Source organism: Sturnus vulgaris, chromosome 6 (assembly GCF_052056855.1).
Source record: "Sturnus vulgaris isolate bStuVul1 chromosome 6, bStuVul1.hap1, whole genome shotgun sequence".
In the NCBI taxonomy this organism is placed as follows: domain Eukaryota; kingdom Metazoa; phylum Chordata; class Aves; order Passeriformes; family Sturnidae; genus Sturnus; species Sturnus vulgaris.
This window is the reverse complement of record NC_142248.1, coordinates 14,825,818-14,846,101: the sequence shown is the minus strand read 5'-3', so window position 1 is coordinate 14,846,101 and position 20,284 is coordinate 14,825,818. Positions and strand designations below refer to the sequence as shown.

At 41.6% G+C, this 20,284-nt stretch overlaps 1 protein-coding gene across 7 annotated transcripts in view; it reads right to left on the bottom strand.

The window, feature by feature from the left end:
• Positions 1 to 20,284, bottom strand: part of ACTN1 (actinin alpha 1) — an 86,700-nt gene that overhangs the window by 23,542 nt on the left and 42,874 nt on the right. For 3 of the 7 annotated variants that reach the window (XM_014869406.2, XM_014869407.2, XM_014869408.2), the window contains exons 3-8: positions 17,141 to 17,260; positions 10,010 to 10,096; positions 9,359 to 9,446; positions 8,343 to 8,421; positions 2,390 to 2,471; positions 679 to 764 (exon numbers count right to left, since the gene is read on the bottom strand). In XM_014869406.2, the coding sequence (XP_014724892.1) occupies positions 679 to 764; positions 2,390 to 2,471; positions 8,343 to 8,421; positions 9,359 to 9,446; positions 10,010 to 10,096; positions 17,141 to 17,260 (542 nt within the window). Of the gene's footprint in view, positions 1 to 678; positions 765 to 2,389; positions 2,472 to 8,342; positions 8,422 to 9,358; positions 9,447 to 10,009; positions 10,097 to 17,140; positions 17,261 to 20,284 lie in introns of those variants that run through there. The other 4 variants (XM_088167110.1, XM_014869410.2, XM_088167112.1 and 1 more) reach the window with 2 other exon arrangements.

Below are 20,284 nucleotides of genomic sequence, written 5' to 3'. Positions count from 1 at the left end.
AACCACTATGGATGTACTTGTTCGACATGCTTTGTAAGCCCCAGGTGAACTGGGACTGAATTTGTAGCACAGCTTGAGAAAGCAGCAGGTTCAGACGTCAAAGCAAGGGTGCTGGAACTGCAGCATACATAAGGCAAAAGATAAAGCTTTGGCCATTCGTTAAACCCTTCATAAAACCTCAGTCAGTTCTGCTTCTCCATCTTTGGAAAAGGGAAAAAAAAATAGTTAATAGGTATCTGTATTATTACCCATAGTGGAAGCTGCAGTTTCCTGCTGGGCAGAGCATCTATGTGCTGGTCTTTGCTTTTTGTAAGACCAGCATTCTACCTCAGATTTACCAGGATCAAGAGGTACAGGTTCTTGGCCATCAGGACAGCAGTTCATAAGGCAAATGGAGAAGGCAGAGCCCCCCACTCCCTTAAATTTGCATGTGTGCCAAAGTGCGGCAGACCTAAGTGCCACTGGAAGTATTGCTGACTATAGGGAAATGGAATTCCTAGCTCCCTTGCCCCGTGTGTTATATCTGGGGCACCACTTTGAACCAACAGCCAACTCTACCAAGAACATAATAATAAAGATGCCCGTAGCTAGAGAGGAGAGAGAGAAAGAAAAAAAGGTTTGGACATTAGCAACGGCACCAGGTGTGCTCTGTGGAGGGAGCTTGGGATCCTGCGATACCTTCTGGGCTCCTGAGAAGGCGTGGTAGAAGCTAGAAACATAGGTCATGATGGCTTTCTCGTCAGGACGGGCAGTTCCAACAATGTCTGTCAAAAAAAACCTCACGTTAAGAGCATAATCAAGTGATGGGAGGAAAGCAAAGGAGGGGTAGAACCACAATTGTCCAGGAGGCCTGCAGCGGTGTGTGCGTGTCACAGTGATTCCACAGGGCTTCCCAGCATTCCCCAGAAGATGTGTGTGTCTCAGATCCCACGATCACCCCTCCTGGTTCCCCTCCTTCATCATAAAATTTCCTCCAGAGTCTGGCCAGGCTAAAGCAGCCATATGTCAGCATTGTGTCACAGCAGGTCCCTGTCCTGAGAACATTACTGTGATTGGTGGATTGAATGAACCCAAACTGGCATCAGGTTGACATGACTTTTATAGACGTATTATACTGCAATTCCTCCATGCAGTTCTGTTCTTCTGGAAAGATACTTTCTCCCTTCTTTTCCATGTCTCCCTCCTCCATTTCAGCACAATGATGGCTTGAATTTCAAGAGGCCCTTTCATTAGTTTCAGGGGAAACTCAACACCTCCAGAGATCAGAATTAATGGTGTGGAGGAATGCACATTAGCTCGACTCTATGAGGGAGGAGAGAGATCAGTAAAGAGCAGTGAGAACTCCTGCCAGGGGCCCTCTTCATCACTGCTACTTTTGCTGAGATCTGAAGCTAGATCCACTTATTTTGGAGGTGTCTGTATTTCCTATGGTATGGCAGGAAACATTTGAATCTACTCTGGAAACCTCATGGTATTTTTTACCTCAGCATGATGAATGCAGGGAGAGCAAAACTCATCTCTGGGGATGGGAAATACTACCTAGGAATATGAACATCCTAGTTACTGAAATACAGAGTCACTGGATTCGGCTGTCCTATTCCCACTTTTCCTCTTTGCTCCTCTCACTTCTTTATTTAATAAAAATCTTTAACTGCTTCTCCTGTCCAACACCACTCTGAAACACAGCTTCTGCCACCGAAACCAGCTGGCTTTAGGCCAATAGCCAACAATCAGTGAACTATTTCAGGCTCTTGTCGTACTCCAGAGTTACAGTCTTCAAAATCTATTGCCAAGCTGGTCCTGACAAGGCTCTGAAAAGTAATCCTTGCTGTCCCAGTGGCCTCAGGGATGCAGTCATAATCAGCAGCAAAAGCATCTCTGAACAACATGGAACTCTGCCTTGGTCTCCAGACCCAGTCAGTGAAGGATCTTCATGCCAAACACTTCTGAGTAGTCAAGAAAAAGCAGTTTATAATAATATCATGCCCTCAAAAGGAAGAACAGCAGCAACGTCAGAAAGACCACAGCAAATAAACCCTGGAGCAAAAGGAACCAAGTCCTACACCATACACTAACTCAGTATTTGGAGTGGTAATTGAAAGGGAACATTTCAGTCAGCAGATAACAGGTGTTACTCATCTCTGCCTTGTGTGTCAACCCCAAGTTAAAATCTCCACGCTAGACTCAAAAAGACTGAAGGACAGAGGAGGAAGAGGGAAACAGAACATGTGACTCATTATTCCATTTTAGCTTTTTCCCATACATTTACTACATAGTCATGCAGGGAACATTCAGAGGTTACTGAAATCTTGTACAAAAGAAGTCCACCTAGAAGAAGTGGAAAATTTCTTGGAAAAAGCAAGATAAAAGCTATTGGATTCTACTTTACCTTCTGCATCCAGCATCTTCGGAATATCCAGATATTTCTCAGCCACATCAAAAGCTGTGTTTAGATTAGTGAGAGGATCATCCTGGGAAAGAAACAGAGGAAGAGTATCAGCATCAACTTTTAACAAGGTAAACAGCATTTCTCTCAGAAAGAGCTTGATTTGGTTCAGATAACTGTGCTTGCCAGACAAAATTCTGTGTGAAACCTCATGTAGCAGGATGAAATAATTAGCTTCCTTTTGAAAGAAGAGACTGGGGACTCTTGGTATGATAATTAACACGTAGTCTATGAACTTACAAAAAAAAATAAAAGGAATAATGCATTTTACCTTGAACCTAGTTGTAAGTAAAATTAGCTTCAAATCATACTGATAGTAAATGATGAGACTGCATCTTACATTTACATCTCATGCTTATATTAGGTTTGCAACTTCCATTTTAAAAAACTGCAGAGCTATGTATCTGTTAGAACATCTAAGCAATACTAAAATAGTAACAACATCTGCAACGAGTGCTGTCCTTAGCAAGTGTACAGTTTGTTGAACACCAGTTGAGTGGGAGGAAGAGAAATGTTTCAACAAATCTCTACAAAATAAATACATATAAAAGTACCCATTTTGCCTTGAGTATGGCTTTTCCTTCTGTACAGGTCTTGTAATTTCCTTAGTACATTTCTATTCCTCTCTACATAAACTTTCTGTTTAAAGAGCCACACAAGAAAACATTAAATACAAATGTCATTGAAAATGAAAGACTCTCTGAAAATTGTGTCCAGTATTCAAACATAATAATCAGCAACAAGACACTTGCCAACCTATGTAAAATTCTCATACCAGCTTGTTCCTATATTCCTGTATAACTACGATACTTCATTATTCTGAAGGATCAATACACTTCATGGGTGACAAATGACATTTGCATTATCAGTTTCTACTGCTGAGACATGTGGCTTCTACTGGATGAAAGGTTGTGCATAAACTGCCAGTGTTTAGCGTCTTTTGTGAGGGAGGAAAAATGGGGTGGTATACTCTCCATATTGTCATTTGTGCCACTCACACTGAGACCCACATAAAAAACCAGGAAATAGATAGCAAAATTATTTCACCTTCTTTTTAGAGTGGCATCCATGTTCTGTTTATTTTCTATTTGATTCATGCGCCTTTGCTTATTGCACTGACTTGAAAGATAAAGCTATGCCTGAACTGTAATCAACAGGCAGTTTCCTTTGAACCCACCCAGCAGGAAAGATGAAGCTAGGCAGGCTTGGGCAGACAGGGCATGGGCATGAATAAAACTTCCTTTATAGCACTGGGTCATTATGTTGCCCTCAGATTACAGCCTTCAAGAACTAGGACACTGAGCTGCTCTGAAAAGCAGTTTCCTGCAGCATTTCCCTAGGAATCAAGCATGTATTAGGCTGGCATCTAATATCAGCAACATATTCCTTTGGGTGAATGTCTCTATCAGACAGTAATGTTTTACCTATCAAAGCAAATCACGTACAAAGGCCACTAAAACAGACAGTGATCTGTATTAAATCCACTGGAACAAGTTGATATTAAGCAGGCAATGTTGCACAGGCATGCTGTGCTGAAGCCAGCAGCTGTTGCATACAGTATGACATAGTGTCAAATCCCTATATTCCTATATAATATACCTTCAATGGTGACTACATCAGATATATCCACACCCCCCTCTCCAGATTTGAGCACTGGACCAGGCAATGGATTTTTACTATTCTCCAGCTACAAGGAACCATCCTATGCCGTGGAATTAGAGGAACCACTTCAGTTTCAACCTACTTGTCTTCTATGCCTGATGTGGAGAAACCTCTATAACCCACAGCATAACCAAAAGTTTTATCAGAGGAGGTGAGACTAGCTGGCATACAATCTACTTTGTTCACATGGTCCTAGCTTCATTTAGGAAGAAAAAAATAACAGATTTTCTCTCACTCAAGTGCAGGAGCATCCAGAAATGCCAAGTGGCAGTTCCCTTGCCAGTTTTCCCTTAACCCATGTGCCATTTTCTATTTCTGTAGAAATGTCACCACTGTATAGCAAATTTCACGCCATGCTGACCATGACCATCACAGTTACTAACACCCTGACAGAGTGTTTAGTCTTAACACAAACCCTTCATTAGCATAGACCCATCTGAACAAACTGCATGAAGATCTGCCAGCCCCTCCTGGAGGAAAGGGAGGAGCAAATCTCTCACTGCAGACAGCTTTCCTATCAGTTTGCAAGTAACAACACCAGGAGCACTGTTGCCAAAGGTTAAAAAGAAATTTTTGGCTGAAAGCTGGGAGAGGTTTCCTGATGGGAAAACTTACTAGGCTTGGGCAGTCCCAAAGGAAGGGCTGGAAGTTTTAACATGTGGGAAACTGGACACTCACCTAGATAAAGCCAGCAGATTTCTACTTCAAATGCAATAAAGATGTGTGATCACAGCATCTCTTAGGGAATGAAAATAAGATAGCACTACTTAAGCTACTTAAGTCCAAGACTAGCTTGGAGATGAGCAGAGAGCTACACTCAAGCAAGACTCTGTTCCCTGTAGGAAAACCTTCATCCCATAAGAACAGAGGAGCAGTTCATGCCAACAATGATGCTTCTTTGTGCATGAGTTAGGGCTTCCCCTAGGGCTTTTCCAAGAATAGGGTCTCAAGCCCTATGAAATTCCTCCCAATTCCACCACTTTCAGTTCCATCTCACTGCACACCAGCTAATCATTATTTCAAATCATCTGTTTCAGTTGACACCCATGAAAAGAAGCAATGTAATAAAGACTGGCCAGACAGCTCCAAGCCTTGCACTTGCAGCACCACAGCTGCAGGCACCCTTTAAGGACTCAAACACAGCAGATCAAACAAAGAGGACAAGTCACCTGTCCCCTGATTCCTTCCACAGCTGAAACATGCACCCAGAAGAACACTGACCGAGATGAGGCTGCAGAGGTGTCTTGGTTGCAATTCCATTTGCATGAATATAGCAATGGCAGAAGTGTGAAAAGGAACAGCAACTTTCCAGGCTCCAGCTGGGCTAGCCACAAGGAAATCTACAGCTTTACCATGGAGGAGGTACTTTGTTTTAGTGGTGGCAGACAGCAAACCTGCCTGAGACAGATGCCAACCTGGCTCATTCTTTGCTTTTGCTGACTAAAGACTATCACAGCTCTTCATCTTTTGCCACAACCCTAATTCACACAGGGACTCCTGTCTTCCTCCAGCTATTTCCAAGTCCTTGCAGCACATAAGGTTGCCATGGCAATTATTGCAATGTAACATAAAAAACATCATCTATTAACTAGCAATCAGGAAAGGAGATGGAGGGGAAGGAAAATTGAGAGAGAGCAAGCACTGACTATATCTTGCTAGAATTGAAGACATTAGGAAAGAAATTGAAAACTCATGTTTTCAGAAATATCTGCATATAACACAGCAGTACACAGACCACACTTCTATACATATTGTGGTATATGAGGGGGTGTCAGAGCCAGCAGTCAATCACTGTACTTGACAAAAGTATCTTAGATGTGGCTCACAGTTGAGCTACAGTCAAGGGTAGATGGAAGAAGGGAAACCCCTTGTTCTGCATACCCCTCACTTGCAGACCATGAGCTGAATTCCAAGACCTTATCTACAGTGAGATGGATAATAGCAGACAGATCTGCACTAAATAGAAACTATCTAACCAAGTAGCTGGGGTGTCAGGGAATCAACACCAAGCTGGACTTGTACCTGTTGTTTTGAGGCCCGGACTATGCAAGTAACTTTAGCTAGACACTGCCTGTATGCAGAGAAGAATTGTGCTTGTTTCACTAATACAGCTAGACTAGGAAAAATAGCCAGGAACAAACTCAGTACAAAACAGTGCTGACAAAAGAAGTTGCTAAATTTTGGGAAGACATATGGCTACTACACTGGCTGGCTACCTTTTGCAAGAATACATTGCTAACACAGATCTGTAGCCTAGACACAGTCTCTGTGAAAGAGAAGAAAACAGAAGCTGCAGAAGAATGCTGCCCAAGCAAAGAAGTACAGTGCATAACTCTGGGCAGCTTGGACTGATTTCACCTCTTTATCTATATTTATAGATTTATTTATAGATTTGTGTGTATGTGTATATACAGAAACACACACAGTATTGCCAAAGGCACACACAACTGCAATGCCGCTAATTGCTCCCTAGAGCTGGAAGAGAACTTGAGGTGGATCTCTAATCTACTATCCACTGTAATGGCTGCTTCTCTAGCAGCCTCCTCTGGGTTTATACATTACACAAATGGTTTCAAATATCTAGCATAAAAATGGTTAACTTCTCTTCAGCACACATCAACTGCCAGAGCTAAAGACTAGGCTCTAAGTTCCTCCCAGCTCCTCAAGATTTCAGCTGTTGTAGAGTGCTCTAACATACATTTAATCTCATCCCTTTAGAGTAACTGAGGTAGAACAACAACAAAAATGATACAGAGAGTGTGAGAAGACTTAAGGAGGACAGAAGGAACCAGATGAAGGATGGGATCAAAAGCAAACAGATCAAAAGATGCTGGTTCCATTTAACCTTACTTCAAGTAAGAAAAATCCCCTCTCACGTATATTGAATTTGGCTAGAACAATCACCCTATTTTTCACCCTAAAAAGCCTGCAGTCAATATCAACAAATAACTCACTTTGCTTCACTCTGTTTTTGCTTGGGTTTGACTTAGGGCTTTGCTGGTAACAGAGTGCACTGTAGCATTTACCTGCCTGGGTTTGTCAGGCACACATTGCTTAGCTGCGTTATTTTCCTAAGATTAGGCATGGAAAATGTTACTCTAACAATTCTTTCTCTTCTTGTTGCTGTTTATGTAAACAGGTACAGTCTCCCCCCATTGTTTATTCATCAAGTGCTGACTCCAGACACCAAAACTGATCAGAAAAACTGATTGCTCTGGAAGACAGTGAGGATCTAAAAGGTTATTGAAAAGCAGATCAGGCAATGTACAATTCATTGCCTCTGGGATGCAGCTAATTTGATTAAGTAATTTACATTTTCCATTTGAATGGTGATCCAAAAGCCCAGGTCTGTTAGTGATGGGCTTCTATGTTTATTTCCCTAACATAAGGCACGCATGCACTTAAAACACCCAGTCCAGGAGGCCTGGTGGACAAGCTTTTTGTGTCAGCCTCAGCAATAACACATGAATTATGCTCTTGGTGACATGGGCACAGATACAGTGAAACTGGATCTCAGCAGACTGCAGGAATGCCAGTAGGGTAAGAACCCAGTTTGATCTTCTTTGCACTGCTGGGTCAAGACATTGGGAGCAGCATAAACCACTAAGTGGTTATTGTCATTATCCATTCAGCAATCCTGCCTCCAAACCACACAGGAAGTAAACTTTGGAGCAGCTTGGTATCATGCTACCAGAACAAGTAAAATTGAGTTTTCTGACAAACTTTTTTTTGGCACCTGATACCTAAATGCTAGGAGAAGGCCAGAAGCACTGCAGATGACTCAGAGCTAAGCTGGAAGCATGTGACAAGTGTCCAGTGAAGGCACACAAACCCTCAACGAGCTATTCCATTTTGAACACCAGACAACTGGTTTCCATCCAACTCTCCACAGAAATGTTAAGCCTGATTTGACTCACTAGTCTGTGACATTAACACAGAACTATTCTCACATTTGGTGTTACTGAGTTTGCCAGCTTTTGCTCATCAGCTGGGATTGGGGCACGTGTGTCTCATACAAGGCAGTGTGAAAGCAAGGAAAGTCAAGCAGGAAGCTCATTAAGTTCACGCTTCATTAAGAAGCCTGAATGTACTGATTCATCCCTTCTTCTTTCCCCCCCCCAGTCCTGCAACTGCCAGCTTTTGCTGAAGTTCTGCAATTACGTTTATCAAGCTAATTCTTTTCCCTATTTACTTCTAAGGTGCATCAGGTCTGACAGACAAATGGGATTTGTACCTTTCGTAGCTTCCCGTAGTCAATGAGCTCCGGACGGTGTCTATGAATTAAAGCACAGAAACCAAGGCCATCCTTCCAGCTATGAGAGAAACACAAGAGAGAACAATGAACATTGCTCAGCCACAGAGACACACAGGAGTCTCCATGAGGGAAGGCAACAAGACAGAGAGACAATTAATTCTGGTTTAGTTTCCAACTAACAGTGCTTCTGTAAAGTGCTGGGAATGAGGGATATCTTGTACATGCATGAGACTGTAATAAAGATTCCTTTCAATCCCTACAAAAATCCATTGTGATTAAGATTTGCCCACTGAGTTGACACCTCATTTTTGGCAGTTCTCTGTGCTGAACTCTCTGTGCATGTCCTGTGCAACATGCAAGCTCAAGGTTGAAAAAAGGTGTAGATGCAAGCTGTAAAGGAGGAACAAGTAGAGTCCTTAGGGAAAAGGCAGAGGTCTCCAGCTAGCTCCACTAAAGTACTGGCAAGCATGGATGGCAGTTAAGCTCAGAAGTGCTTTACATTATATGGTTCATACAAGGCTGCAAGATGTGGTGGAAAAACACTATTATGCACCATCTTCAGTGGAACATCTGCCAGTTTGGAAATACGAAAAGCAAAGTAAGAGAACCTCTTATTTCTCCCAAGCTTGGCCATACTACAAAAGTTAGGAGGCAATCCTTTTCTCATGGCTCCTGAAGTGTTCTGAGTTTTCACAGAGCAAAAGCTCTCTTGCTTATTAGCCCATGCCACAAATGCTGCTCTTGGAGGACTTAATGCCCTGAAGAACTTTATGAAAGCAGCAATTGTAATGTGCAAGAGGAATTGGGATGTAGGTACTTGGATCCTCTTAGAAACTCTGCCTTTAGTTTCCTAGGCATCTCAGGGGAACACACTGTTACTTGTGCAATGTGCACATGCATTGCCTTGGGAGGTCTGTCAGGAATATCGCTGAACATACTGAGAGACATAGGAAAACAACACAGATTGTAAAGTTAAGTTTTTTCCTGTAACTCACCTGATATGGAAGTTCTGGATGTTTACATTTTTGTAGGGGGCTGTCTTCCTCTGACACCATAACAAAAGTCCTTCTTTAGCAGATGTTTCTAGAGAAAGAAAGCAAGCACACCAATTAACTCATTTTCTTAGAAAACAGGAGCCTCTGTAGCATATGCTAGAGAACCATAGCCAATTCCTCTTTGGTAGAGACTGCACTAAACTGTGCTTTATTTAACTTCACTTGTCAGAGAATTTCTTGTTTGGAAAAGTCTACTACGATAGTCTTGTAACTATTATCTTCTTAATGAGGTTGAGTAATAAGGAGATAGCTTTTTGGGACTAGGGAGTTTTGTAGGACTCCTAAGTAACAGGCTCGTTTTCAGTACTAGTTCCTGAATCAAACTCCAACACTCAAGTTTATTTTCAGGCTAAGTCATCCTTTTGAGTTATCCTTGAAATCTCTTGTAAGAGAAGCATATGAAAAACTCATCTCAGGCTTGAGCCTGGCCATAAATGTTCACGAGATCTCAGGGCAGCTTGGGAAGGGCAGCGCCCTAGGATCTTTCAGTGACTCACTTAAGAGCACATTTTGGGCCATTTAAGTAGCAAAGCCATTAAGTTACCCCAGTCGTCCATTACTGAACAGTGGCAGGAAAGAACTAAAATTTACCTTCAACTGAGATATCCTGGATGGCAAAACGAAGGATGATGGTCCAGATCATTCCAAGGGTCATTTTAACATTGCCATCCACGATTTCTATGAAAAAAAAAAAAAAAAAAAGGTAGAAATAGAAGAAATAGAAGACAAAGTTGTAACTGCAAATCCTTGTAAAAGAGGAGCATTGGGGAGCATTTCCTTTTAGAGACAGGAGAAATTGAATTCTTGCTAAAAACTGTTTTTCCCTGCCTTCCCAGATGCTCTGCTGATAGGTACAGAACAGTACCCAGTAACCAGACTGGTTTTTTTGCAGTACAATACTGAGAGCAAAACAGATACAGATGATCCCGAAGATCAGGAATAAGCACTGATTTAGATCAGTGTAATTCCCCACAGGGCCCTAAAGGCACCTTCCTCAGATATAATTACTATTACTTAGAAGTCAGAGAAGCCAAACTGAGAAAAGAAAAAGCTGCCCTTCTCTTATCCCAAATCTACTCCAAGTCACCTACATAACTGCCCCAGCATAAATATACCATAAGAACCAGTGACAATTCCCAGAGCAGAGGAGCTCTGACAGCTGGTTTTGTCCTGTGAACAAGATACCACCAAGAAAACCATACACCATAAACATTTGAATTTCAACCAAGCCTAAATATATTAGACTGTCTGTATAGGATTTCTTTCAGTCATGTAATTGCCAAAAGACACAACAGAGCAATTCTCAAAGTCCATGCATCCTGCTGGAAGAGGAAGTAAGGACTCATGCTGATCGGTCTGTGCAGAACATAACATAAACCATGACTGTGAGCAGACTGCACTTTACTGCTCATTAGATTCCACAATATAAATCACCAAGGGTCAACAACTTGGAGGTTTTACATGGCAACTGCTTGTGTATGTGAGGTATGATCTGTTTAGGATGGAGGACCAAGATCCTGGGGAGAGGCACTTGGGGCAATGCTGGCCCAGAAAGAAGCTTCCACCACGTATGGACAAGAGCCAAGCAGTCCAAACAGTGAGCAGATGGGTCTCATGTACTGATCCTCAACATCTACAAAAATTCCACAGATATATAGATACATATATATATATACACACACAGAGTTACAGAATTTACAGCCTTCACATTTTTGGATAGTGAAACCAGCTGAGCTGCTTTCTCCTACTCATTCTCTGACAGATCCCTTTACGGCAGGATCTTTCACTAACAAATGCCAAATTACAAGAGTATTTTCAGTAAGAAAATGGTTAGAATTAACCTACTGTTTGGACGTAGAATAAGTCAAGTCCCAAGAAAATTGTCGGAAAACATTTTTGTACTACTATAGGGACCTCCATGCCACTTTTTTCATAAATCTGCCCAGCAGGAACACATTGTGTTCTGAGGCAAGTACAATTTGTGGTATAGGAAACTGACACCGCTCTGGATACTGACAGAAAAGTAACAATATTTGAATTTTTCCTTTTAAGCTGTTAAAAAATGCTTTTCTTCTTATGAAAAAAAAATTCAAAATGTGAACCTCGTTGTATTCAAAACCAACAGACCAACGGCACACACCCCAAAACCAGATTTTCAGAAATCATGCCAAAATTCCTGAAAACTTGTGATTTAGAGATACATGTCGTGCACACACAATTTTAAGCTCTACTGTCCTTTGACATACATCTGAATTAGTGATTTACAGATGCAAAAGACAGAAAACAAGATATGCTACCTTGTTCTACTGCAGTAAAACTGTCTCTGCTGCTTTCTAAACTTCAGAGTACACTAAGATCTCTTAGCGGGTTATCAGTTTGCCAAGAATTAAAGAACCAATAACTTTCCAGTTCAGTACAAAAAACCTACAGTTGCTTTTGCTAGCATGAAAAAACTGTGTTTGTCTGTTGACAGTTTTCACACAAATTAATTTTTTACAGACATTTTGAGGTCAGGGGGTTGACTGCTAGGCTGATGCAAGAAAATATCACATGATGGCAAGTGTATTCAGTTCTGTACTTTTTGTGTTCTTCACCCCTCCAATAAAGCATTGCAATCAATTTAAAGGAAGATCCTTACTATTTTTACAAACACCTGAGATACTGCAGCTAAAATATACAAGAAAGCATCAGTATTTTCAGCTTGTTCCTTTTGTTCATGTGATAGATATTCATAGGAATTTTAAAAAAGAAAAAATCCCAGTGCTTGTAAAACCCACAACAGTTGGCAGGACTCTTCTAGGATATATTTAAGACATGAAACTAAATTGAGCTCTTTAGTTTAATGGGCTTGTTTAAAATCTGATGGCAATACTTGAATCCTGAAAATGCTTCATGAACAGTAATAAATCAATCAGTGAGTTGAAACAGGTAATTAATATTACTGCTTCATGGATTTTAATTGGAAATAAAGGTCCAGACATTTACATAAAACCAATAGCGTTAAGTTGCTAACATTGCATAAGAACTCAGCACTATGTGCTGGTCACATTCTCAAATCCCAATTTTATAAAGTCAGCTGGTGGAATTAAGGTGGAAGCATCCTTCCCTTCCCAGTCCTCTTCACAGCACTATCCATTTAAAAAGGAAGATATGCTCCCTCGTCCCATATCTGATTATTCCTTAGCAGTGTACCAAACCAACGCTGCTGTGGAGGAATTCCATCTGCAGTATTTCTATCACTTCATCTCTACACAACATCTTACTTTACACAGTACCACCACCTACCAAGTAGATACTGATGTCAGTGAGATTAGTGTGTGATCCATCCCAGAATACACATTTAACAAGCCACACAATCCTCTTTTTTTTGTTGTTGTTTATTTTTGAAATAGAGTTGACAAAATGGTTATTATTTGTTAGAAGCAGGAAAGTATTTTTCATTTCTAGTGCTAAAAATCTTCTCCTGGTAACCTGGTTACAAAGTCAACCAGCCTGATCAGAAGACTCTATGCTCTTTGGCCCTCATTCACTTGGTTTTCCATCCCAGCATTCCCCACTGCCAACCTCCTTTTCCTTCAGAATTCATGACCCTTCATCTCCTGCCAGTCTCTTTCTAGTATAGTAGAATAGGCCAAGAAAAAAATTGAAAAACATGGTTGCAAAACAGGTTTGCATGAAGCTTTCTGCTTCCTGGTGATGAAGAAAAAGAAACTCCACAGGAATTGTTAGAAAGTTGAATGCAACACTTACAAAGCTAGAACAATCTAATGTTTAATTAAAGACAAAATGCTTGTTCCCTGCTGATATAAGCAAGACTCAGTAATGTGAGAGCAGTTCACGTATTAAAAGGCTTGTAATCAGACAGTATTTTCTAAAAGCTTGACTCTGCTTTCCAAGTGCTCTTTCTAGGCAGGGCCTCTGCAAGCACTGTGTGCACTTCACCACCAGCAGCTGTTGAAGGAACAGCAGCAGCAAGCACATGTTATCAATGTGATTTACATCCAACTTGAGGGTTGATCAGTTGCTGGCTAAAGCTGGTGGGACATCTGCATCCACTAGAAGGAAATTTTTTGCATCAGTGAATATGCTTCCACCCAGCTCCTATCATTGTACCAAGTAACAAGTATGCAAAAACTACAGTACTGGCTGGCCACAGAGATGTGCCTTTTGAAATGCCACCACCTCTTTTAAATGCATAAACTCATTTTGAAAAATGCAAAAATTATTAAGCTTCCTTTCCTGCCATGGAGAGTTAGAAGCAGAATCAGCAACACAGAAACTGCTATCCCCTCCTAGATACATCTGAGCTGCCCATGAGAGCACAGCCTCTGGTTACCCCATGGAGAGAATAAGTTGCAGGGCATGAACAATTGGCAGGATAACATCATGAGCTGGGAATTGGGGACATAAAACAACAACAGTGACAATATAAAGGCTGCTCTGCATTTTGTTTTTCAAACAAAAGCCAAATACAGCAGGACAACTATCCATGTCCCTGCCCCTGTCTTCAGAAAGCATGTTGCTTGCTCCTGATGGTCCTATCAGACTAAGGACAGATAGCTGGCACTGTTAGTGAGGGTGTAACTCTCAAGTCCTTAACAGAGTGGACAGGACAAAGGGACAAATAAAATGCTATGCTTCACTCACTTAACATAGGGAGACCCTATTTTCCCCCTCTTTTCATAGTGAAATAAATGTATGCTTGCACTGCCTAGTGCCTCAGGTGTTTTTCTCAGATGGGACTTTTGAATAATTGAAATCTCTAAGCCTTACTTCTCTTTTTACCTGTGTAGGTGAGAATAGGGGTCGGTTCATCCAAAATTATCTGCATGTTGAAGTAAGCAAGATCTGTTTAAGAAAGCAGCAATTTTCTATGCAGATTTAAGGTAAAAATAAACCAGTCTTAGGGTGACATACTTGACCTATTCAGTCTGTTAAATCCCAGGAGCATTTGACATGAGTATGGAATCTATTACAGCAAAAGAAGGCTCCTGAGGTGTCAGATGACAGTGAGATTTAAAAAGCAGATGAAAACCATTTGGCTAGAATCTTCCTTGATCCAGATTTACACAGACCTGCTGTATGCCACAACATACTTTGATTCTATGGACTCTGGTTAACTTAGATTAAAACAAAACAAAACCAAACCCCCAGAAAAACAGGACATTGATGGCCAATACATACAGAGAACTACAGCTGGACTGCAGACTTTTCACACAGGACCTTCCTGCCCAGCAGACACCCAGAAATGGAAACAAGCCCCTGAGATAAGGAGTGTGCTCCCTCAGCCAGTACCACCACACTGCTGCTACACTGTGCTTTTCTTCTCTGGGAGAAAAGCTCCCTAGAAAACTTTCTACATCAGCCCAACCTGACTGAGGCATTTATAGATCATTTTCTTGGTGCAGAATTATGACTGACTCATTGGCTTTGACCTTCTACCTTGCTGCTGCAGGATGTCTTAAAAGTCTCAAAGAAAGTCCCCAAAATTCATGCTTCACAAAGGTTCATAATCCCTTTCATGGACAGAATAAACTGCTGTGCTGTCCAAAGTAAAAGTCCATTTTTATAGCTGATGTGCAGTTTACTGCCCACCAAGCACCTGGGGGCTAGGCAGAAGTCCCTGCAGCAGGTCGTGTTCCTTGGTGACAAGCAGAGTGGCCTGGGCTCGGTGAGTCCATGCTGTGACCACTCTTACTTGGCCTAATCTGGCATCACAGCACAGCCCAAGCACTCTATATAAAAATCAAAGCTAACCTTAGACTAAACTGCAGTGCCATGCTGCCTTTGGGAGTTTGAAGAAAGCCATGTGTATTGTCCACGTAGCTGCATAGGCACCAGGACAAAGAAAAGCCAGGAAACATTTGGCAGGGGAGTCTAAGATCACAATTCAAATTGATATGGATCATACTTCTGTCACAAAATGGTACTTGACAACCTATTTCGGAACAGGGTAATTGCTATGAGTCCACACTGAGTAAGTGGGCCCTGGTGATCTTTGGTCACAGATCATTTGACTTGCAAATGATTTCTAAGTGCTGTGAGATGCAGTCATAGCTGACTCAGGAACAGAGATTAAAAAAAGAAATCCCTCAGAAGAAGAGGAAAATAAATTAGTGCAAGGGAGAACAGAATCAGAAGGAAAAAAACGGAGGGGGATTTAGGAAGAAAGATAGGGTTTACACATACTCTGGAAAACTGGAGCTATTTTTAAGTAGACCATCTCTAGGGTCCAGATCCAGCTTCCAGTTCTCTAGTCTGAAAAGGGTCCTATACAGCTATGGACTATTGTATCAGACACTGGATGAATCAGTATTTTTGTAAGGGCACAAAATGACCTTAGATATCTATCTGTGCTCTATAAACAATACTCACAGCCAACAATAGCCTCAGGTTGCTACTGCTGAAAAAGCTGAGAAATTTGAAAAGTTTTGCATGCAAAATATCAGTATCATTCAGCCATTGACCTCTGGAATTTTGCTTTTCAATATCAAACACAGTGAAGAGATGTCTGCAATGTCTCTGACACTAGCTCTAAATTATCCCAAAGTCTCCATGAAGTTAAAGCAGTATGTTGAGCTAAAGATTTTGGTAAGGCAAACGTAAGTACCTGCAGTGACTGAGGTAATCTGCCTGATCTGACATGGAACAAATGAACCAGAGGATGGGTACAGGTGTTGGAGATGCCCCAAGAGAATGCTTGAAAATTCAGAATTGGGGACAGCATGCCAAGACTGCATGAGCTGAGAACAGTCAGAGCTCAGCCCTGTAGCCCGAGGATTCTCCCAAAGAAGGAATACTCATCCAGAACTGTATCATGGGCTCATTTCCTGGCTGTGTCATGAGTTTCCCTAGAGAAACCAAGTATTTCCAACTGCAAGGTGGAGATAACAAACCTCCCTCGTTTTCCATGGTCACTGTAAAGACAAATCTAGAAATATCTCAGAAGCAGCGTGTCTCCACAGCAACAGTGGCAACCTGAATCCATAGGAAGGACTTACAAACAGATCCAGAACAGAGAAAAACAAGTGTCATGGAAGCCTGTAAGCCCTTCTGGGACTTATGTGACATATCTGCAAAACACCCACCACCTCTGCTAAAAAGAAAAAAATCCTATACAGCTGCCTGCCTTCTGCCTGATCTGCAAGTCCTTGAGGGCCATCCCAGACACTGCCCACACTGGTCTCTACACAGTGATACAAGGCTTCCAGCCACAGCATCCAGCTATGTAGGGTGCACATAGAAGCCTGAAAGCCCTGAAAATTGGAGGCCTCTGGGGTCTCCTTGTCCTATGTTGGGGCCTGCACCTGGCTATGACCCATGCAATGTCCTCCAGAAACAGATCTTCTCCAGCAGCTCAGAAACAAGCTAAATACAAATAGCTGCTATGCTTCAATTCAGAGTTTTCTTCATCTGAGAAAGAAATACCTCAATTCATTTGTTTCTGCCATTGCTCAAAGTTTTCTTTAACTCATGAGAACCAGGAAAAAAGCAGGATGACCTGACCAATAATTCCAAATAGAAATCAGGTTTGGCAGCCTGGTGTGAAGACAGGATTTAAATCCAAGGTAAAGGCCTACTACATCCCATTTTTAACTCAAATGTTTATTCTACAAGAACACAGTAGGGCTAAGGAGGTGCAAAGGGAAATGACATGCAGCTATGAAAGAAAGGCAAGGGCTTAGCACAGCTTGGGCTCAGAAAATCAGATGGCTCCTTTACCTTCTGCTCCAATGGATACTAGCTTGACTCCTTTGCTGGCAATGAAATCCAAGGCCTTGTTCACATTGGATATTTTGTGCACTCGCATTTTGCCTCTTTCAGGCTTAGCCAGACGTTCACCTAATAAGAGAAGAGGCAAAAAAAAAAATTAGAAAATTAGAAAACAATTTTGAACCTGTTCTTCCCTGGTGCATATTTCCTGTGGTGTTGCTCCCACTGCTCAACCTGGCAAAGAGTAGACCTCCTTGCATCCTTTCAGGAGATAACCACACTCTCTGTTTAAGCACCTCCAGAAAGAATTAGACAGAAAAGTATCTTTTTTATGCATCACAGATAAGCTGGTAACAGAGAACCTGTCCTTTTTAGAGGTGAAAAAAATCTGTTAAAACCCCACTGAGCCAGGCAGTGGAACCAACCTCCTCTAGCCACAGATAACAAGGCCTGGAGAGCACAAACTCCCCTTCCTGACAAAGACAGGTGAGGAGCTCTCCTCCAGCATTTGCAACACCCAACTTACAAAGCAAATCTCTCCTTGGAACTACCTACAGTCAAACATGAGGTCATCTTGGACCTCGCCTTTTCTTTCCCCCAGCCAAGATTCAGACCTCCCACCTCTCTAGTCTCTCCATGGAATGGCCAAAACCACCAGTAACAGGAAATAAAATTACTGCTTTGGCAAAGTGGCCCTATAAATGTAACAACTGTCACATCAACTCCTTTCCATTAAGTCCGATGTATTTCTAGCTCTATACTAGGTCTTTTACACAAGTGCATGTTAAATGTTTATACTGAGGCACAAGAATGAAGCAGCCTTAATTAACAGGTTAATTAATCTCTGATAGAAATCAGTCTCAGAAAACACCCAGCTCCTGACTACAACAAAGCTGGCACTTTCCAACCTTATTTATTTGAAAGAGGTGCATTAAGTGCAGTCATGTCCTTCTTGACAGGCTGCTTGTAACTACACTCACAGTCTACTTTTACTAACAATAACCCAAACACTCAGTAATCAAATTAATGCTTGGACAGGTGGACTTTTCAAATAAACCTCAAATAGAAATATAATTAGATGGGATTTCAGGAACCACCTGTATATGACACAACATTAGAATTGAAAAGCACATCCACTTCCAGATCACAAGCTCCAGAATACAAAAACACTCTAAAGAAAACCCAAGCTCGTTTTGTACTTTAAAAAAGTTATGATTAAAAGATCAAATGGGCAAGTCTATGCAAGTCACTTGACCTATTCAGCTCCAAGTCTCCTGCTATATCTTGAACTGAATTTTTAAGTCAATGTAAGCTGACTCAAACGCTTTATTTGAGGTTTAAGTGTGAGAAAGAAAAGTACTTGGCTTGTTTCCTAACACAGGTGTGAGGTAAAGCTAAAACAGAGAAGAGAATATCTGTTTTATCTTCATAATCATGCCCTACAAAGGAAAAAAGTCTGGAAATTACAATCCTTTAAAAGTATTTCAGTGGTTACTGTAAAGTGCTGTCATTACCTCTCACACTAAAGAACAAAACAAGATTCATTTTTAAAAGGAAACACTGATGCACTGATGTCTGACAATTTAAGTAAGAAGCTGTATTTTATGGTACTGCCTCCTTTCTAGGATTAAAAAACCCCAACTCTTTTGCTTTAATGGAACCTCAAGTACATGTCACAGTACACTGCTTTATTTTTCTACTTGGATAATGCTAGTTATTCTAAAGAAAAGTTGAAGAATTTTTTGTGACAGTAATTTGTGACAGTTTCACAATGACATTTTTACATGTAATTTTAAAAGAGACTTAAGCAGTCTTATGCAGCCAAACGTCAACAAATGGGTTGAGCCAGCTAAAACCCAGCCATTTCCTTCAGTTCAGTGCAACTGTAAACTAGCCTTGCAAAAAGAAAAATAAAGACAAGCGATTAGGTTTCAGCTGGAATAGCAAACTGATCCAATTCACCTCATGGCCGCATGTGCAATGCCAGTGCAGTGGAAGCATCTGAACTTTCTCCCGGGGGCTGGGGAGAGCAGCATTGCTCCCCATCATAGCCATGAGATCCTCGAGTATTTGATGGTCATTGCAAACCTCTCTCAGATTCAAATCCTTTCTCTGCAAACTTTTTAGTTTTCAAAACCTAATGACTATTTCCTTCAGACTTGGATTTAATTACAGATTTAGACTTCCAGAAAAAAACATCATCTGGTTCCATGCCATACATTATTAATGATGTGGACTGTTAAAAGGAAGCCTGCTAGAAATATGTTCTACTTGGAGCTATTGGCATCATTCTCTTTATTTCTCAGTACTTCTCCTGGCTGACAAAATGAAAACGGTCTACTACTCCCTTCCATTCTCTTGTTCTCATGTAGTAGCCCAAGGCTGTGCTTTAAAAGCCAAACAACACAAGTATGTGATGGCATAGAAATTGTTCACTGCAAATTTGTTTAGGAAAAATCTCAGTTAGTGACTGTCTGTTTGAAGGGGGAAAAAAAGCACTTTACAACTTGAGTTTAAAAGTACTAAATGTAAATTAATCCTTTTTCAGTCCTGTAGTATTATTTTTAAAATGGCTTTGTCAGGGGGAGGAAACACATGTGGTGAAAAATGCAAGTGTATCTTTTGGGGCAGTTTCTAAGGGGGGCTGCAGTTGTTACTTCCAACCACAGAGGATCTGCAATGAGGAAGTCCCAGTCCATGGAGCTTCCCTTGCTGTACAGTGACTGGGGAACCAAGGGGCTCTTGTGGGGCTGAAAGGGGACCTGCCAGCAGCACAGCTCACCTCCAGAAGGTACCATGCTGAATAAAACTGAGGCACTTCCCTCTTGCAGACCATCATCGCTTCCTATACTTTGGGAAACCACACTGAATGGGAAAACTGCTTCCTACTTGCCCCAGCTGCCTGGCAGCAGTGTGTTCCCAAGGACACACGTGAGGGACTCCCTCTCTGAAACAGGCTTCCCAGAGTCCCAGTGGCAGTCCCTCTCTCCAGTAGCTTCCCTGATGCAGGCTCCATCCTTCCTGCCATGGCAGAGTGGCACCCTGCACTCCCACATATCCCAGCCAGGTGGAGAGGCACTCAGCTCCACATGGCTCTCAGCCAAGCTGACCCAGCACTCTCATAGCTGAAAGCTCTGATGGCCATCACACTCT